This window comes from Coenobita brevimanus, chromosome 98 (genome assembly GCF_032717465.1).
Source record: "Coenobita brevimanus isolate Jiangsu-jjx chromosome 98, ASM3271746v2, whole genome shotgun sequence".
Lineage (NCBI taxonomy): Eukaryota > Metazoa > Arthropoda > Malacostraca > Decapoda > Coenobitidae > Coenobita > Coenobita brevimanus.
In genome coordinates, this window is record NC_137051.1 from 41,054,775 (window position 1) to 41,073,831 (window position 19,057).

At 41.3% G+C, this 19,057-nt stretch overlaps 1 protein-coding gene across 1 annotated transcript in view; it reads right to left on the reverse strand.

Annotated features, from left to right (window-relative positions):
- Positions 1-17,266: 17,266 nt before the first annotated feature.
- The window catches only part of Npl4 (nuclear protein localization 4), a 204,879-nt gene continuing 203,088 nt past the window's right edge, over positions 17,267-19,057 (reverse strand). The window contains exon 10 of the mRNA XM_080283672.1: positions 17,267-18,496. Within this exon, the coding sequence (XP_080139798.1) occupies positions 18,227-18,496 (270 nt within the window). The 3' untranslated portion in view covers positions 17,267-18,226. The remainder of the gene's footprint in view (positions 18,497-19,057) is intronic.

Genomic DNA, 19,057 nt, shown 5'->3' on the forward strand with positions numbered 1-19,057 from the left:
AGTTTAAGGATGGATTGTCTGACAGATTTGGGAATCACAACTTGGTGGATTTCTGACCAGGTATCAAGATGTTTTAGTTCTGGTGGTCTATAAGCTCTCATCAAAACGCCATCATGGAAGTAAAAACAAGGCAATGTATTTAGGTCTTTACCTTCGACTGCAGCATGTCTCAGGGTAGCAAGTGATGGATCAGCCTTCTGAGCTTTAATTAGGTTTTCTTTTGAGATAGTCTGATCCAGCAGATATTCCTTGGGAGCAGGTGGTGGTAATGGATTGATTTTGTTCTTTTTAGCCTTCTGTGACCTAGTTACAACACAGGAGGGAAATAAGTGGGGAGCAACAGTATCTAGAATCTCAGTTGGGCTCTCAGTTAAAGGGTTTTCAACCACTGAAACCATAGGCACAATGAGTTCTCCTGCCAAATCATTTCCCAATAGCAGATGAGATCCCTTGACTGGCAAAGGGTCTTCTCTGACAGCTACTTTAACATTTCCAGATAAAAGGTCACACTGGAGATAAACTTCAGCTAAGGGATAGGAGGGATTAGATGAAAGGTCAGACAAAATCACCTTCTCCCCAGTGAAGGCACTAGATACACAAGGAATAGCATTTCTGACCAAAATTGATTGAGATGCTCCAGTATCTCTCAAGATAGTAATGGGATATGACTCATCATCTTTATTCAGTGAGACTGTACCCTGAAACATAAAAGGAAGGAAGGAATTCTGATGAGGCTTATTTGAATCATAAGTCACTACTGGCTTTTCAGTTTCATGAGGAGATTTTTCTTTGGGGTTAAACATGTTTTTTGAAGTTTTACAATTAGGGTGTTTGCAGGACTGGATAGAATGACCTGGCTTTTTGCAATAACTACAGGATATATTGGAGATATTTTGAGTCCAAGGCATCAAGTGTGAAGAGCTCTGCTTACCACCCACCATACCGGAGCTTACACCAGAGGAGTACTTAACACCTGAGATGGAACCACTCCTGTTATTTAGAGATCCCATCAATAAATCATAGGCGTCAGCCAACTCCGCTGCTTTCATGAGATCCTTCTGTCCTTGCTCCTCCACATGCTTCAGGATGGTGAATGGCAACTTACTCTTCCACTCTTCCAAAACCATGAGATTAACCAGGTCTGAAAATGTTGAGGTGTTAGTTGTTTCAAGCCATTTCTTAAACTGTCTTAATTTATCATTTGCAAACTCCACATAAGTATGAGAAATTGATTTTACATGTTTTCTGAACTTCTGTCGATATCCATCAGGAGAAATTGAATATGCACGAAGAATACTAGTCTTTAAACCATTATAATCATTTTTATCATCAAAACTATTATAAACTCTCTGAGCTTTTCCGATCAGCTTTGGGACCAAGACTGATATCCAGTGTTGTTCAGGCCACTCATTTTTCTTGGCAATGTGCTCAAATGTGTTTAAAAATCCATCCACATCATTCTCATCAAACTGAGGCAATAAAGCAGCTTCCTTGTGTGGTTTAAACGCAGTTAATTTCTCTCTCAATTCAATTTCCTTTTCCCTAAGGTTTGAATTTGCATTTGCTTCAAGCTCTCTTATTTGTAATTCTTTCATTTTTACTCTCTCTTCTTGAGCTAATTGTTCTGTTCTCATTCTCTCTTCTTGAGCTAATTGTTCTGTTCTCATTCTCTCTTCTTGAGCTAATTGTTCTGTTCTCATTCTCTCTTCTTGAGCTAATTGTTCTGTTCTCATTCTCTCTTCTTGAGCTAATTGTTCTGTTCTCATTCTTTCTTCTTGAGCTAATTGTTCTGTTCTCATTATCTTTTCTTGAGCTAATTGTTCTATCTTAAGCTGATATTCTAATCTTAATCTTTCCATCTCCACTGGGTCACTGTATCCTTGTTTAGTATGAGTTGAATAAGGATTATCAACCCTAGTAGGAAAGGAATAACTCATAGGAGTTAAAACATCAATAGCCTCTGTCCCCAGGACTTCCCTTTGAACTAAAGACTCTATAATTGTGTTTTTTAAGACCTCTTTTGTCATACGAGATTCAATTTCTATTTGGAAGTAGGTAGCAATGCTTTTCCACTCATCTTTCTTTAAGTCTTTTAATTGCTCATGGCTAGGATTTTCAACAAATTTTTGAAGGTCAAACATGATTAAAATGTATGAGAAAATTATGGTAAGTTATATTTTAGACACAGATTACAGGAAGAAAACTCTTTGAAGTCCTGGAAACTTCCAGAGCCTTGACCAAAATATTAACTTACGAAAGTCGTTGTCTATGATTAAGAGCAGAGGATGACGGCTTTTAGCATGATCCGGATTACCCCTGATTATAGGATAAGACAAAACAACTTTGATTCTTGAATAATCTGGGACTTGGAAGAGTGAGTGTATCAAACTAGCCACTTGCCCTATCGCAACTAGCAGATGTAGACCTCACTGGAGCGTGGGATACGGCATTATAAACGATCCGGATATATTCCCCACATTTGATAGAACTTATAACGACCCTGTATTTCGTTAAAAATGAAAGATAAGTTCTATGAAGACTCCTGAACCTATAAACCTATGTGCTGACAAGTTCACACAAATACCAAAATGTTTATTGCATCAAGGATTTTAAATCGAATGGAAACAAGTTTCACACTAATACCAAAATGCTAAATACATCAAGGAAAATTTAAAATCTATGGGAACAAGCAACAGCAACCCCTCAAAACACCATTACTGTAAATGTCTGTCTGGCTGAAATAGGTCCTGTCACGGTCGCCATTTATTACGATCCATGGGGAGTATTTAACTGTATCTACCCTATGAAGACCCATGGAAAGCAATAAGAAAAGAGAAGGATCATGAACACTATGCAACTAGACAAACTACAGGGTAGATTGATAATGATTTGGTTGATTATTCATTTAATTTAACAAACTAAACATACAATAATTACAACCCTAAACCTAACTAAACCTAAGAAAAAACAATATAAATACCTAAAGCCATTCACCATCAGAAGATTAATGAACTAATGCAAGGAGAAAACTGATACTCATGGTTTACAGCAAAAGAAGGCGTTGAAGATGGGTTCCCTATAACACAGGCTTCCAGGTAAAGGTCAGGAGTGGTTCACTAAGATATTCCCAGGGCAGAGGATGAGTGTGAACTGAACTTGCGCGGGAAACCAGATAATCAGGCAACCTCGCTTCACACAGAAAAAGGGAGGGAAAGTCAGGTGACATGTTGGGAAACTAGTAGTATCAAATCCAGTCAACAGATGGAGCGCTGGTAGCGTGAGGTGGACGAGTGCTTGACTTCAGTCAAAAGATGGGAGTTCACGAGGGATGAGGCGGAGGAGTAATAATTATAGCCGTAACAATACCAACTCTAACGTATGGAAGTGAAGCTTGGACGTTGTTGGAAGGACGCAAGTCAAGAGTGAGAGCAGTGGAAATGAGTTATTTAAGTGGAGCTTGTGGAGTCACATGGAGAGACAGGCTGACAAATGAGGATATAAAGAAGCGTTGTGGTGTGGATGTGGATGTGATAGGAAGAGTTAGGAGGAATACACTGAGGTGGTTTGGTCATGTGGAGAGGCTGGAGGGTGAAAGACTGACGAAGAGAGTGTATGTGAGTGAGGTGGAGGGGGGAAGAGGGAGGGAGAGGCCGAGGATGAGATGGAGGGATGGGGTGGAGAGATATATGAGAGAGGGGGGTGTGAGTTGAGAGCAGGGCAGTGAAATGGCGAGGGACAGGGCGACGTGGAGACGATTTGTTTGTGGCCACCCCGAACGGGATTGAGGCGTCTGGCAATAGATAGATAGTTGTGGAATAGATACAGAAGACACAATAGTGAGAGAGTATATAACAACTATAAACAGGCAAGAAACGATTATACAAGAATAATAAGGGAAGCCCAAAAACAGTTTGAAGTGGATATCATAAATAAAAGTAGTGATCAACCGAAGCTATTTTACAGCTACATCAGAAGCAAAACCAAAGTAAAAGATAAAATATAATCCATTACGGATGAGGGGATCACCTATACACAAGAGAAAGATATGTGTGAGGCACTAAACAAGAATTTCCAGTCAGTTTTTACAAAAGAAAATAATTTTGAGAGCGATGATATGGAACAGGCATGCCCACACATATTACCAGATATACAAATATCAGAAAAAGAAATACAGGAGGAGCTATGTAAATTAGACAAAGGAAAAGCAAATGGTCCTGATGAAATTTCATGCTGGGTGCTACATGAATGTGCAAAGGAGTTAGGTAAACCATTATTTTTAATTTTCAAGGAATCCTTGGGACAAGGTAAACTTCCTGATATTTGGAAGAAAGCAAATATTGTTCCCTTATTCAAGAATGGAAATAGACAAAATCCACTCAACTACCGACCAGTATCACTAACCAGTGTTGTAAGCAAGGTATTAGAACAGCTGATACGAAAAACTTGGGTATAACATCTAGAAGAACACAATATGATAACAGAAAGACAGTTTGGTTTCAGAAAAGGAAAATCTTGTTACCAATCTGTTGAGCTACTACGACGAGTAACAGAAACATTACAGAAAAGAGAAGGATGGATGGACATTATCTATTTAGATTTTAAGAAAGCATTTGACAGAGTACAGCACCAAAGGCTTTTATGGAAACTGTACCATCAAGGAGGAATTCGAGGCAAACTGTGTTGTTAGATGCAACATTTTCTCACAATAAAAAAAAAAAAAAGAGAGAGAACAGTACTAAGGGGAAAATACTCACCATGGAGAGTAATGACTAGCGGAGTTCCACAGGGCTCAGTGCTGGCACCAATCATGTTTTTTGTGTATATAAATAATATAGATAGCAACACTGGAAATGAAAGCTACATAATATGTTTGCCGATGATACAAAAATACAAAGGTCAATTACTAATGCAGACTCTTGTAAAGAGCTACAAGAAGAATTGAATAAACTTCATGAATGGAGCAATACATGGCAAATGGAATTCAATGTGGACAAGTGTCATGTAATCAAGTTTGGTAAAAGTGGAAAAAGACGTGATTGGGATTATAAGTTAGGAAATAAAACCCTACACACATTAGAAAGAGGGAAGGACCTAGGTGTGATTATTAATAATAGACTATCTCCGGCTGACCACATCAGTGAGAATGTACGGAACATGTATACACTGCTTGCAAATATGAGAATAGCATTCACATACATAAATGAAGACATGCTAAGAATGATAATAACATCATTCATCAGACTAACCCTGCAGTATGCATCAGTAGTCTGGAGTCTCATCTCAAAAAACACAAAGATAAGATTGAAAAAGTTCAAAGGGCAGCTACAAGATGGGTACGAAACTTAAGGGATCTAAGCTACGAAGACTAGGAAAACTGAATCTGCCTACACTACAGGAGAGAAGGAAAAGAGGAGACATGGTTATGATATATTAAATGCATATCAGGGAAGAAGAAAATAGACATAAATGATTACATGTAACCTATGGGGATACATCAGCAAGAGGACACTGCAAAAGACTGCATTAAAAAGAGAGGCGATAAAGACGTAAGGAAATTTAGTTTCCCAAACAGAGCAATTGATCAGTGGAATGCACTATCGAATGAAATAGTGTGTGCCAAAACAATTCATAAATTTAAGGATATGTACAATAAATATGGTTTAAGACACCGGACAGTATGAGCTTGACTCGTTCCTGTAAAGATACAATTAGGTAAGAACAATTAGGTAAGAACACACACACCCACACACACACGCACACAGTATTATATTGGGCCTGATTTTCCTGCATACCTTAATGGAGCCTAGACCTTCAGTTTGAACACACACACACACACACACACACACACACACAAAGGTGGGAGGGATGAGGCATGGTCGGAGAACAGGTTAAGCAACAGAATACGTCTACATCCTTCCTCTGCCACGGGGACACTGAGATGGTAACAGTTGGGAACTGGGATGGCTCCATAACTACGGTGTGCGAGGTGGAGGTAGACACGTAGGCGCCACGGAGGCAATCGACACACGTCTACACCACTCCCCTGTCATAGTGATACTGAGGGCCCCCCCCCAGGTGCCACTGAGGCTGCTGAGCATGGGCCTAGGGATGTGTTGTGGGTACAGGACAGACAGCCAGGCACCGCCTTGGGGGCGGAGCTTGGAACAAAGAAAATTCCCATAAAATAAAGGGGAACCTTATGTAACTTGGGCGAATATTTTCTACTGTTCGTTGTCTTTTCGGTTTTTCTCCCTCTCCTTTTGTTCTTGGTTTGCCTCGATGTTAAAGGGTCGTTTTATTCCTCAGTGGCGGTGATGTAACAAATTTCCATATGGCTGGACATGTGGACACTCTATGGATTTTGTTTTCCATTCTTTCCACCTAATCTACAGTTTATCACATCATTCCTGACTTCTTTCCCAGTGATATCTATATTCCATTCGGATTCTACACAAAGTTATTGGCTGCTTAATCAGTTGCTTTGTACTGTATCGTATCGTTTATAAAGGCTCCAATAAGATTGCATGCGTCGGCCTTGGTCACATGATGGCTCTCCAGGCTGCTTGATCTCTGGCAGCCTCCCTATTCAGTCCTTCATCCCTGAGGTCACACTCTATGACCTCGTCTCAGGTCTTTTTCGGTCTGCCTTTCGCAACCCTGCCCCCGACGTTCACGCTTCTGAGATCCATATATGAATGTTTCTTGTCTGCTTCTTACCATTTGTAGAGGTTCACTGTGCGTGTGTGTGTGTGTGTGTGTGTGTGTGTGTGTGTGTGTGCTTCTTATCATACGTAACTGTCCTGCCCTTGGACTAAAATCTACTTCTTTTTGCATGAGTATCGTGTATCTCTGTATGGCCAAATCTGCATCTATTGAAACTTACATCAGCTACCTTAATGACACTCTGTCCCCAACTGACAGACTGCACTCTCTCCAACTGACAGCCCCTCTCATATACGTCTCCACCTCATCACTCCACCTCATCCTTGGTCTCCCGCTCCTCTTCTCCTCCACCTCAGTCACACACACTCTCCTAGTCAGTCTCGTAAATGCCATCCTCTCTACGTAGTCAAAATTTACACACCTCAACTCACAATTCACACCTGTACTCTCAGACCTCCTCTGTCTCCTATGCTGTGTATAATATGAGACAGACAGACAGACAAAGAAGAAGAAGAAAGGTAATTATGAAAACACACACACACACACACACACACACACACACACACACACCGCTCGCTGGTGCAGTGGTAACGTTCCCGCTTGCCAACTGGTGGACGGGAGTTCGCGCCTCGCTCAGGTTGCGAAAAGTTTCACTGACGAAGTGAGTGGTTACTGTCCCCCTTGAGCAGGGGGACACGGGTATGTGCGTGTGTGAAGGTCACAGCCTTGCCCTTAGGTCGGACTATATGAGCTCTCAGCTCCCTTCCGGGAGGGTAAAAGCTGACCATCACGACCATCAAGTGATCCTGACCGACCCGGTGAATTACACACACACACACACACACACAGAATCTTGCGAATTTACGACCGGCCACAATTGACCTTTACTGGAACTGCATTTAATATCACTAATTTCAAAACCTTCACAGACACATACAGAGGTATTTTCGTGCGAGAAAGAAGCTTCCCAGCACCTTCGCGCATTATTTTTGGATACGGCTAGTTAATATCAGTGTTATTTATCCTCAGCATAAGAGGAATATGCAAAATAAATCGCTGAAGAAGAGGTGTTAGGGAGCTTCCTTGACTGACGACAATACTGTACAAGCCTCAGAATACGACTCAGACTTAATGTCCATTCAGTGAGAAACAGTTAAATAAAATCGCCTGGAGGCAGCAAGAACTGCTAGCTGAATCAGAGACGAATAAAACGAACTTCATATGGTAACATCACTTAGCAGTGGAAGCCATCTTGAATTTGGTCTTGCAACACAATGTAAACAACACCTTAGTTTTTAAATCTAGTAATGTTTGTCAACGATTCTCATATACATGTTAAGGATTTGTTACACATAGATAGCCTTTCAAGCAAAATTATCTTAGAATAATTGTGAAATAGAGAATAATAGGCATCAATTGCATATATAGAGGTATCTGGTACGTTGCCTGCCGCGTGAGACTTGCCAGACGTACCTTGCTTGATTTTGTCTTCGCTACTCTTGTAGCATTACTGGCGCGATTTGTATCTGCTACACTGTATTTTTTAACCTAACGTAGATTCCCAGCCCCTTTTTAGCTCGGGTGATGACCAGTATGTGTATATTAAACAAAGCAAGCCTTCCATTATATACGACAGGAGAGGATATAAGTTAAGCCAGTCACACTGGGCAGGCAACGGTAAGCATGTTTGCTGCTTTGCAAGCCGAATGACCAACAGTCAGTGGGATCCAGCTTCCTACGAGGTTTGTTGCTATGATAAGGACTCAGATTAGCTAAATATCGATTTTTCAACTGTTTTTAATTGTGAATAAAATATTTAATTAGAGCAGGAGGTAAGTTTAAATGAAAATGGCTCGCAAAGGTGGCTAACATGTATTAGCCACTTTTGCCCGCTGTGATTTCACCTTTATGCACTCTATTCCTTCATCTCATCCTTGGTTTCTCCCTCCACTTCTCACACTTCTAGTCAGTCTCTCATTCTCCATCATCTTCACTCCTTCAATTCATATCATCATTGGTCTCCCCTCCTGTCCTCCTCCATCTCTAATGAGAAGCACGTAAGTAACCTCATCGGGGGAACTTACGTTTGTCGTCTACAATGTGTACTTAGGATCAATAAGCAGTCTGGCATGTATCACTTAAGTATTCAGTCCAGAATGAAGTGCAACTCGTGAAAGCTTTCGTGTGCTAAGTGTACTTGTTGATAGGCTACTAGGTATTTTTGGTGACATGGCCACTGATGCTCACTTCTGTGAAGAGGATATAGGCCCATCATGGAGATATTCACTGAGGTGGTTTCGCAAAGTGGAGAGGATGGAGAGCGAGAGACTAACGAAGAGTGTATTTGAGTGAGGTGGAGGGGGGAAGAGCGAGGGGGAGGCCAAGGATGCAATGGAGGGATGGAGTGGAGATGTAAATGAGAGAGGGCCGGGTGTGAGCTGGGAGCAGGGCAGTGAAATGGCGGGGGACAGGGCGACGGAAATTCATAAGTGTGCACGCACAAGTAAAGCACAAAACAAACATTTATGACAGCTGATGGCCAGTGTGATCTACATTACACCTCAGTCCTTCCTCACTTTTATCCTTTTCTCCGACCATGCCTCACCCATCCCTCCTTTTTTAATGTGTGTGTGTGTGTGTGTGTGTGTGTGTGTGTGTGTGTGTGTGTGTGTGTGTGTGTGTGTGTGTGTGTGTGTGTGTGTGTGTGTGTGTGTGTGTGTCACCTAGCCCAGTCTAACTATATATAACCTCACATAATCTCACCTAACCTCCCCATACCTAACCTAACTTACTCCAATTCAGCCTAATCAAACGCAGCCTAACCCTATCTAAAGCGACCTAATCTCACCCAATCTCACTTAACCTAACCATACCTAGCCTAACCAAACCCAGCCAAGCCTAAAATGCCTAATCAAACCCAACCTAATCCAGCCTAACCTAACCTAACCCAACCGAAACATATCTGAACCGACCTATTCTAACCTAGTTTAACCTAATCCGTCTACACCTAATCCAACTGAACCCAACCCAACCAAAGATGACCTAAATCTAACCAAGCCCTGCCTAGGTTGATATCAGCTATCCGTTCTTTAAGACCGATATGCCTTTGAGAGTCTACGGGTGTCACACTCAAAGTTTCGCATGTTCTGTGTATAAGTGGTTTTGTGTGTGTGCGTGTGTGTGTGTGTAATTCACCGGGTCGGTCAGGATCACTTGATGGTCGTGATCGTCAGTTTTTACCCTCTCGGAAGGGAGCTGAGAGCTCATATAGTCCGATCTAAGGGCAAGGCTGTGACCTTCACACACGCACACACCCGTCCCCTTGCTCAAGGGGGACAGTAACCACCCATTTCGTCAGTGAAACTTTTCGCAACCTGAGCGGGGCGCGAACTCCCGTCCACCAGTTGGCAAGCGAGAACGTTACCACTGCACCAGCGAGCGGTGTGTGTGTGTGTGTGTGTGTGTGTGTGTGTGTTCTTACCTTATCTAATTGTTCTTACATAATTGTATCTTTACAGGAATGAGTCAAGCTCGTACTGCCCTGTGTATTAAACCATTTTTATCATAAATATCCTTAAATTTATGAATAGTTTTGACACATTATTTCAATTGGTACTGCATTCCACTGATCTATTGCCCTATTTGGAAAACTGATTTTCCTTACGTCTTTATCGCCTCTCTTTTTATGTAGTTTTTTGCAGTGTCCCCTTGCTGATGCTTCCCCCATAGGCTATAATTTATTTATGTCTAATTTCACTTTCACTGAGATTCATTTATACAGCATAATCATGTCTTCTCTTTTCCTCCTCTCCTGTAGTGTTGGTAGATTCAGTTTTCCTAGTCTTTCTTCGTAGCTTAGGTCCCTTTAGCTTGGTACGCATCTTGTGGCTGCCCTTTGTACTTTTTCAATCTGATCTATGTGTTTTTGAGATGAGGATTCCAGACTACTGATGCATACTCCAGGGTTGGTCTGATGAATGATGTTATTACCTTTTTTTTTTTTTTTTTTTTTTTAAATAACAGAACAGAGGAAGAAAAAACAAATGAATAAAAAAATAATCCATACGCCAGATTACTGGTGTCCTCTGTTCATAAAATATCTGTAACAGTTAGACCTGAGCAGCTGCAGGCTGAAGCCCGGAGGAAAACAACTCTGGAGAAAAGAGCTCCAGAGAGAGATTCGGATCGGGGAATGAAAGAATTCTGACAGGCAGAAGCTCTGCAATATGGCCGAGTGACATTGCAGTCATGAGCGCCATCAGACGCCTGCGCAGAACGAGGAAAGGCATGAAGAGGTGGCACCGTGGTCACAACTTCGTCCGAACACGCGCTACAAAAATATCTGCAACACAATGCAAGGAAGGCAACATTCCTTCTTACTTTTAGGGGAGGTAATTTATTTGTAATGGCAGGGTCGTTAATAATTCCAACAGCTCCGTTCTGAACCCTACCCAGCTATTTCAATGCAACCTCTCCATATCCACTCCACAAGGGTGAGCAATATTCAAGCTGAGAGCGCACATGACTCCTATAAATTACAGCCAACTGCTCGCCAGCATGTCTTCATTTATATATGTGAATGCTTTTCTCATATTAACAAGCAATGTATAAATGTTACGTACTGTACCTTCTCATTGATGTGGTCAGCTGGAGATATTCTGATATTGATAATCACTCCTAGGTCCTTCTCCCTTTCTGATATGTGTAGGGTTGATCTTCCTAACTTATAATCCCAGTCTTTTTCTATTTTTTGTTTAACAAATTTTATTACATGACATTTGTCCACATTCCATTCCATTTGTGTATGTGTATGTGTGTGTGTATGTGGTGTGTGTGTGTGTGTGTGTGTGTGTGTGTGTGTGTGTGTGTGTGTGTGTGTGTGTGTGTTTCTTACCTAAATGTATCTTTACAGGAACGAGTCAAACTCTTTAACCATTATCATACATACCCTTTGATTTATGAAGAGTTGTGTGTGTGTGTGTGTGTGTGTGTGTGTGTGTGTGTGTGTGTGTGTGTGTGTCTGTGTCTCTGTGTGTGTGTGTCTGTATGTGTGTGTGCACGTGCGTGCATGCATGCGTGCGTGTGTGTGTGTGTGTGTGTGTGTGTGTGTGTGTGTGTGTGTGTGTGTGTGTGTGTGTGTGTGTGTGTGTGTGTGTGTGTGTGTGTTCTTACCTTACCTAATTGTTCTTACCTAATTGTATCTTTACAGAAATGAGTCAAGCTCGTACTGTCCCGTGTCTTAAACCTCATTTATCGTACATATCCTTAAATTTATTAATTGTTTTGGCACACACTATTTCATTCGGTAGTGCATTCCACTGATCAATTGCTCTATGTGGGAAACTAAATTTCCTTACGTCTTTATCACCTCTCTTCTTATGCAGGTTTTTGCAGTGTCCTCTTGCTGATGCTTCCACATAGGTTAAGTAATCATTTATGTCTATTTTCTCCTTCCCTGACATGCATTTATAATAGCATAATCATGTCACCTCTTTTCCTTCTCTCCTGTAGTGTTGGTAGATTCAGTTTATTTAGTCTTTCTTTGTAGCTTAGATCCTTTAAGCTTCGTACCCATCTCGTAGCGGCCCTTTGAACTTTTTCAATCTTGTCTATGTGTTTTTTGAGATGAGGACTCCAGACTACTGATGCATACTCCAGGGTTGGTCTGATGAATGATGTTATTATCTTTCTTAGCATGTCTTCATTTATGTATGTGAATGCTGTTCTCACATTTGCAAGCAGTACCTTCTCACCGATGTTGTCAGCCGGAGATAGTCTGTTATTGATAATCACACCTAGATCCTTCTCTCTTTCTGATGTGTGTAGGGTTTTATTTCCTAACGAATAATCCCAATCACGTCTTTTTCCACTTTTACCAAGCTTGATTACATGACACTGGTCCACACTGAATTCCATTTGCCATGTATTACTCCATTCATGAAGTTTATTTAATTCTTCTTGTAGCTCTTTACAAGAGCCTGTGTTAGTAATTCTCATTTGTATTTTTGCATCATCTGCAAACATATTTAGATAGCTTTCATTTCCAATGTTACTGTCTATATCAATTATATACACAAAAAACATGATTGGTGCCAGCACTGAGCCCTGTGGTACTCCATTAGTCACTTCTTTCCATGATGAGTAATTTCCCCTTAGTACTGTTCTCATTTCTCTTTTTATGAGAAAATCTTGCATCCAACAATACAGTTTGCCTCGAATTCCTCCTTGATGGTACAGTTTCCATATTAAGTCTTTGGTGTGGTACTGTGTCAAATGCTTTCTTGAAATCTAAATGGATACTGTTCACCCACCCTTCTCTTTCCTGCAAATGTGTCTGTTACTCTGTATGTAATTCACCGGGTCGGTCAGGATCACGTGATGGTCGTGATCGTCAGCTTTTACCCTCCCGGAAGGGAGCTGAGAGCTCATATAGACCGATCTAAGGGCGAGGCTATGACCTTCACACACGCACACACCCGTCCCCTTGCTCAAGGGGGACAGTAACCACCCACTTCGTCAGTGAAACTTTTCGCAACCTGAGCGAGGCGCGAACTCCCGCCTACCAGATGGCAAACGACAACGCTACCACTGCGCCAGCGAGCGGTGTGTGTGTGTGTGTGTGTGTGTGTGTGTGTGTGTGTGTGCGCTCTCTCTCTCTCTCTCTCTCTCTCGTACTGCTACTACTATTACTACTACAACTACTACTATTACTACTATATATATATATATATATATATATATATATATATATATATATATATATATATATATATATATATATATATATATATATATATATATATATATATATATATATATATATATATCACTGTTATGCTCAGATGATTATGCTTAGAGCATGGAGTATGTGAGACTGACTAGGAGAGTGTATGTGACTGAGTGGAGGAGGAACAGGAGACCAAGGATTAGGTGGAGTGATGAGATGGAGATGTACAGTATTATAAGAGGGGTGTGTGGAGGACAGGGTGACACCGGGGTGGCAGATTAGATCGAGTTTCAGTAGGTGTAGATTTGCCCATATAGAGATACAGGTTACTCATCCAAAGTGGCAGTAAACACACACACACACACACACACACACACACACACACACACAGTACAGGAAACCTCTACAAATGATAAGAGGCACACAGGAAACATTCAGATATTATAGATCTAAGTCTTCTAAGAAGTGTGAAAGTCGGGGATAGGGTTGCGAGAGCCAGACCGAAAAAGACCTGAGACTAGGTCATAGAGTATGACCTCGGGGATAAGGGACTGAATAGAGAGGCTGCCAGAGATCGAGCAGCGTGGAGAGCCATTATGTGACAGAGGCTGGAGCAGCATGGAGAGCCATTATGTGACAGAGGCTGACGCATGCAAGCTTATTGGAGCCTTTATAAACGATACGATACGATCATAGTACAAAGCAACTGATTAAGCAGCCAATAACTTAGTGTAGAATCCGAATGCAATACAGATATCACTGGGAAATAAGCCAGGAATGGTGTGATAAACTGTAGATTGGGTGGAAAGAATGGAAAACAAAATCCACTAAGTGTCCACATGTCGAGCCATATGGATATTTATGTAACGCCATCGCCATTAAGAAATAGAAGGACCTTTTAACATGGAGGCAAAAAAAAAAAAAAAAAGACAATGGACGATATAAATAGTTGTCCAAGTTATATAAGGTTCCCCTTTATTTTCTGGGAATTTTCTTTTTTACAAACTCCGCCCCTCACGCGGTGCCAAACAGTCTGCCTCTGTCCAATACACCTCAGTGCCGAGTCAGTGCCCCTCAATATCACTCTTGCAAAGTGGGGGTGTTCATGTATGTCAGTTAGATCCATGGGGCCCAACCGCCTACCTCGACACTTGTATGGCATTGGCTGTGCCATACCAATGGTCTCCACCTCAGTTGCCCCATGTCAGAGGAGAGGTGCAGACGCGTGATGCCAAACTCCGTGGTGCCTGGCTGCATACCCACAGCATACCAGTGCCACACCAATCTCGTCATGACAAGTGAGAAATGTACAATATGATCTTTCATCTAACGAGTTCACATCCAACGAATTCGCATCTTATGACACTATTGGACCTCTACCCATATTCGTATCTAACGAGGAAGTTTCCATCTAACGAAAAAAAATCCCGGGCGCGCGGTTCAAATCTGCCGTCACCTTTGCCTAGTGAGTGCCCGGGAAAGGTGTTAGCTTTGCTACAGAAACCAAACAGGAGCTCAGTGAAACCTATACAAAGAAAGTGAATGAAAGATAAACAGTCACCGGTGTCACGGAATATTTAAACAAACGTCGTGAGCTTGGGGGAAGTTGTGGCCTCCATGGAAATGAAGGACAAGAAACTGAGTGATGATGATGAGAACAAAGAGAATCTGCTTGGTGACATTCCTGATGACTATTCTGGATTTGTTGGGAAAGAAAAGAATGCAGACGAAAAGATAAAACTCGGGGAGGCATCGCGAGAGAAAATGGAGAGCGAGAGGAGGGAGAGGGTGGTGGTGGTGGCTCTCCTCATAAAACAACTAACAAACAGCCATCCTTTACAGGATTATGGCATCTGGCAATGGATAAATTCAGGTGTCATTCTGTCAGACTGAGAATATGCTTATCATTTGGTTTTAAATTTTGTCCCAGTTCATAGTACATTTATCTTTACAGTAATGAACCTTTGAAACAGAAATCCAAGAAACATTCCCAAGGTTTCATTCAGCTTCTTTTTAAATACAAACATCTTGATTTACATCCATTTCTATGGTTTCAGATCAAAAAAGCTTTTCCATTCATTTGTAAAATGAGCATTTACGAACAATCTGAATAATTAAATGAAGAATAAATCTGATTATACTGCTGCAAAAATGTAATATTTTAAAGATATTTCAGATCAAAATCAAAGTAAATCTAATGACAACATGCCCCATCTAAAGCATCCCCTTACTGAGGTTGGCCATTGTACAGCTGACGTTATATAAGGCCTGGTAGCTAAACCAAGTGCCAAAACCGGCTAATTACTTCCTAACAGTTGCTGGAATGTGTTGGGAGAGATGAAATCAATCATCATCATCATCCTATCCTGTGTTGCCCCATGAGGCACGTAGGAGCCCGGGGCCAGGCAAGTTGGTCCTGACTCACACATCCCAGAGTGGCAATACGTGATCAATAAACCCCAACCACCCCTTGGATATAAACTTGCACAGGCTCAATCCAATTAGAGCACCATAATTACACTCTAAACCACAAGGTGCTATAATTTGCTTATGTGGTTACCACCCAGTGTAGTAAGTGGTTTCCTGGCATACGGGAAACCATTTGACTTGTCCTCAGTGTAGAGCCACCTGCAGATGGAAGAGGGAAGAACGAAGGAAAGACAGAAGTTGAAGGGGAGAAGGGAGAGAGGAAAGGGCAGTCACCCGAGAGCAGCACTACATCGAGTGAGTGGATGGCGAGCACACCCACCTACCATTAGATGAAATCTAAAGTGTTTAATATGATTTCCTGTTTACCAGGAAACCATATACTACACTGGGTGGTGATCATATAACCAAATTATGGTGCCTGGTGGTTTAGTGGGCATTCAAGGCATTCCAATTGGATTGGGCCTGTGCAGGTTTATATCCAAGGGCTGGTTGGGGTTTATTGCCCACATAGTGCCACTCAGGGATCAGTGAGGTTGGTCACTCTCATCTTAAATGTCAGGACCAACTTGCCTAGCCCCAGGCTCCTGTGCTCCTCAAGGGGCAACACTAGAGGCGTGTTTTTGTCATCCAAGCTGGAGCTTGGGATTCGAAGCGCGTCTTGGGGCGCTTGGTTTTTGTCCGCAAAAACAGTCCAGGATACGTAGAACTGAAAAATTTCGTGTCAATCGCAAAGTAAACAGAGGGGTTCGCCGAAGACGATCTTCTGACGAATATGCAACTTACATGTAGCTGTTATTTGTGTTGAACTGGCTCTATATGTTGTTAATATTAGCCACCTGCACCCTAATTTTATATACATAATGTTAATTGCAAGATATTTATCATTTATGTGTCCTTGCTGGCCAATCTTACTCTCCCCAAGCTACACCAAGACTGCTCCCGACCACGCGTGGGTGGGATACGAAGACGGTCTTGGTTTTGATGACAAACGCTCGGGCCGGCTTCGTATCACTTTGGCCGACAAAAACAGCGCAGCTTAGTTTTACCGAAGATGGCTTCGGATCCAATCCCTCAGCTTGGATGACAAAAACGCTGCTTAGATTTGATGATGAATGAATGAAGTGTGTGTGTGTGTGTGTGTCTCAGCTTGGATTTTGACTCTATTCATTTGTCACTGACTTTCCTATGAATGCTGTGTGGCTAGCATACTTTCAGTCAATGATTCTAAGTCCCTATAGTGACAGATTCAAGCCCAGCTACTGTATGTGGCCTTGTGTTAACAGTGTTTCATTGCCTTTTCAACCCTCAACCCATATTGATTGCATACAAGAAAGTTTATTAAAAAATAAGGGGAGGGGAGGGGCAGTCAAACATCCAGGTTATGTTCCAAAATATGTTTTTTTTCCATACCAATGACACCATAAACTTGGGTAAAACATACCAGTATCAGTTTTACAGATAGCAATGGATCTTTGATAGTAATTTTTCTTTACTATACTGTGGACTTTAAAAAAATTGCTGTAACTACTCTGACAAGTACTGTAACTATACTTTAAAAAATTCCCATTAATACAATTATTCCCCTTCTGGCTATGCAATTCCCAACAATTACTGTAACCACAGCATCAACACAAGGTCCTACTTCACCTTGTACTGTTCAGTGAGACCAATATCATCTGTGAGTTGTTTTTTATGGAACTATACTCATTAAAAGAATTAATCCTTTTTGAGACACCTTTAATGACTTGTACGGCACCTGTTTGTAATTCAAGGACTGAAGTTTCGTTAGCAATGAAACATGAAGGCACACAAAATGACTGAAATGTTTGAATATGTAAAATGCCTATAGTACATTGTCACAGATATTGCATAGAAATTAAACAACAGTAAATTTATTATAAATTTTCTATTGGATTACAAATAATACAAAGTGTGCCAGAAAATAGATTTTGAAGGCATGTGGGTTGTGGCTCAACTGGCATGGCTCCCTATCAGCTCTCTGAGGTGAATTTTGTCTCCAGTATCTATGATGCATACACACTTTTGCAGCTACAGAATTTTGTCTCAACTCTTTAGAAAAACTAATTTCAAACATTCAAAACAGACTACTTACAACAGGCAGCCTTCGTGTGAAAATTATGCAAAGCTCAACAGTATTTTTATTATCATAACAATTTACAACCAAGTTTTATTAAAAACCTGAATATCCTCTTTTGAGGATGCACTACGATGCTTGATAAGACAAGCAAAAACACTATTATATATATTTAGGAGACATTCCTGTGAATTTTTGAACAATATTATATTGTTCTGCAGCCACCAAGTTGATATGACTTGGTGCAGGACTCCTAGGAAAATAAGTTAAGTGTTGTGCTTGATGTAATGCAAGCAAACTTCTTAACACTTTCACTGCGGCAGGTGACACATATCACAGTTCTCACTAGCAGTCTGATTGATAAAAGTGCAATGCTGACAGGTCCAAGAACTTGTAGAAGCTGCAGCTGCCTGTCCTGTCCCACTTCCAGCAACATCCGCCGCTGCACTACTAGATCCACTCTGTGCTCCAGAAGCCATGACCAGTTGTTCAACTGTGCCCCAATGGTCAGACCGCTTCCATTCCAGCGCTGCACTTCGGTCTCGCTCTCTTACTGCACGCAGAAGTGGACCCAGATATTCCTGTAACAGGAGTAAACAGTTACAATTTATGAAACTCGGAATTTGTATTACTTTACCCCTTATGCATCAAGTGTCTTTAAGTAAATAAAACTGCTTAGCATGTGTCAGAATTAAATTTACAGAGCTGTTCTTAAAACAAGAGTTATAAGAATTTCCTTAATAATCATGCTGTTCTTTCCACTTACATATCTTTTACTCTCTCAACCAATCATCTTCCACCCTCACTTCTCATCTACAGTACCTGTATAGGAAGACATATGTGTAGTGCATCCTTGAATGACCAATGGGTGGGGGGGGGGGGAGTAATAGAACGATTAATGAAGAGTTAAAAGGAAGGATGGGACTTGAATGTATTAGTGATATGATGAAAAGGGGAGATGGTCTGGACATGTGGAAAGGTTTGAGGATAACAACTGAGTACGGTGGGTGAGACGTATGAATGTTGATGGTTAGTTGTGAGGGGCTGACCAAAAAAAAACTTGGTATGAGGTCATACAGAGTGACCTCAAGGATAAGATATTCAATATAAAGGATGTCAGAGGCTAAGCAGCATGAAAAGCC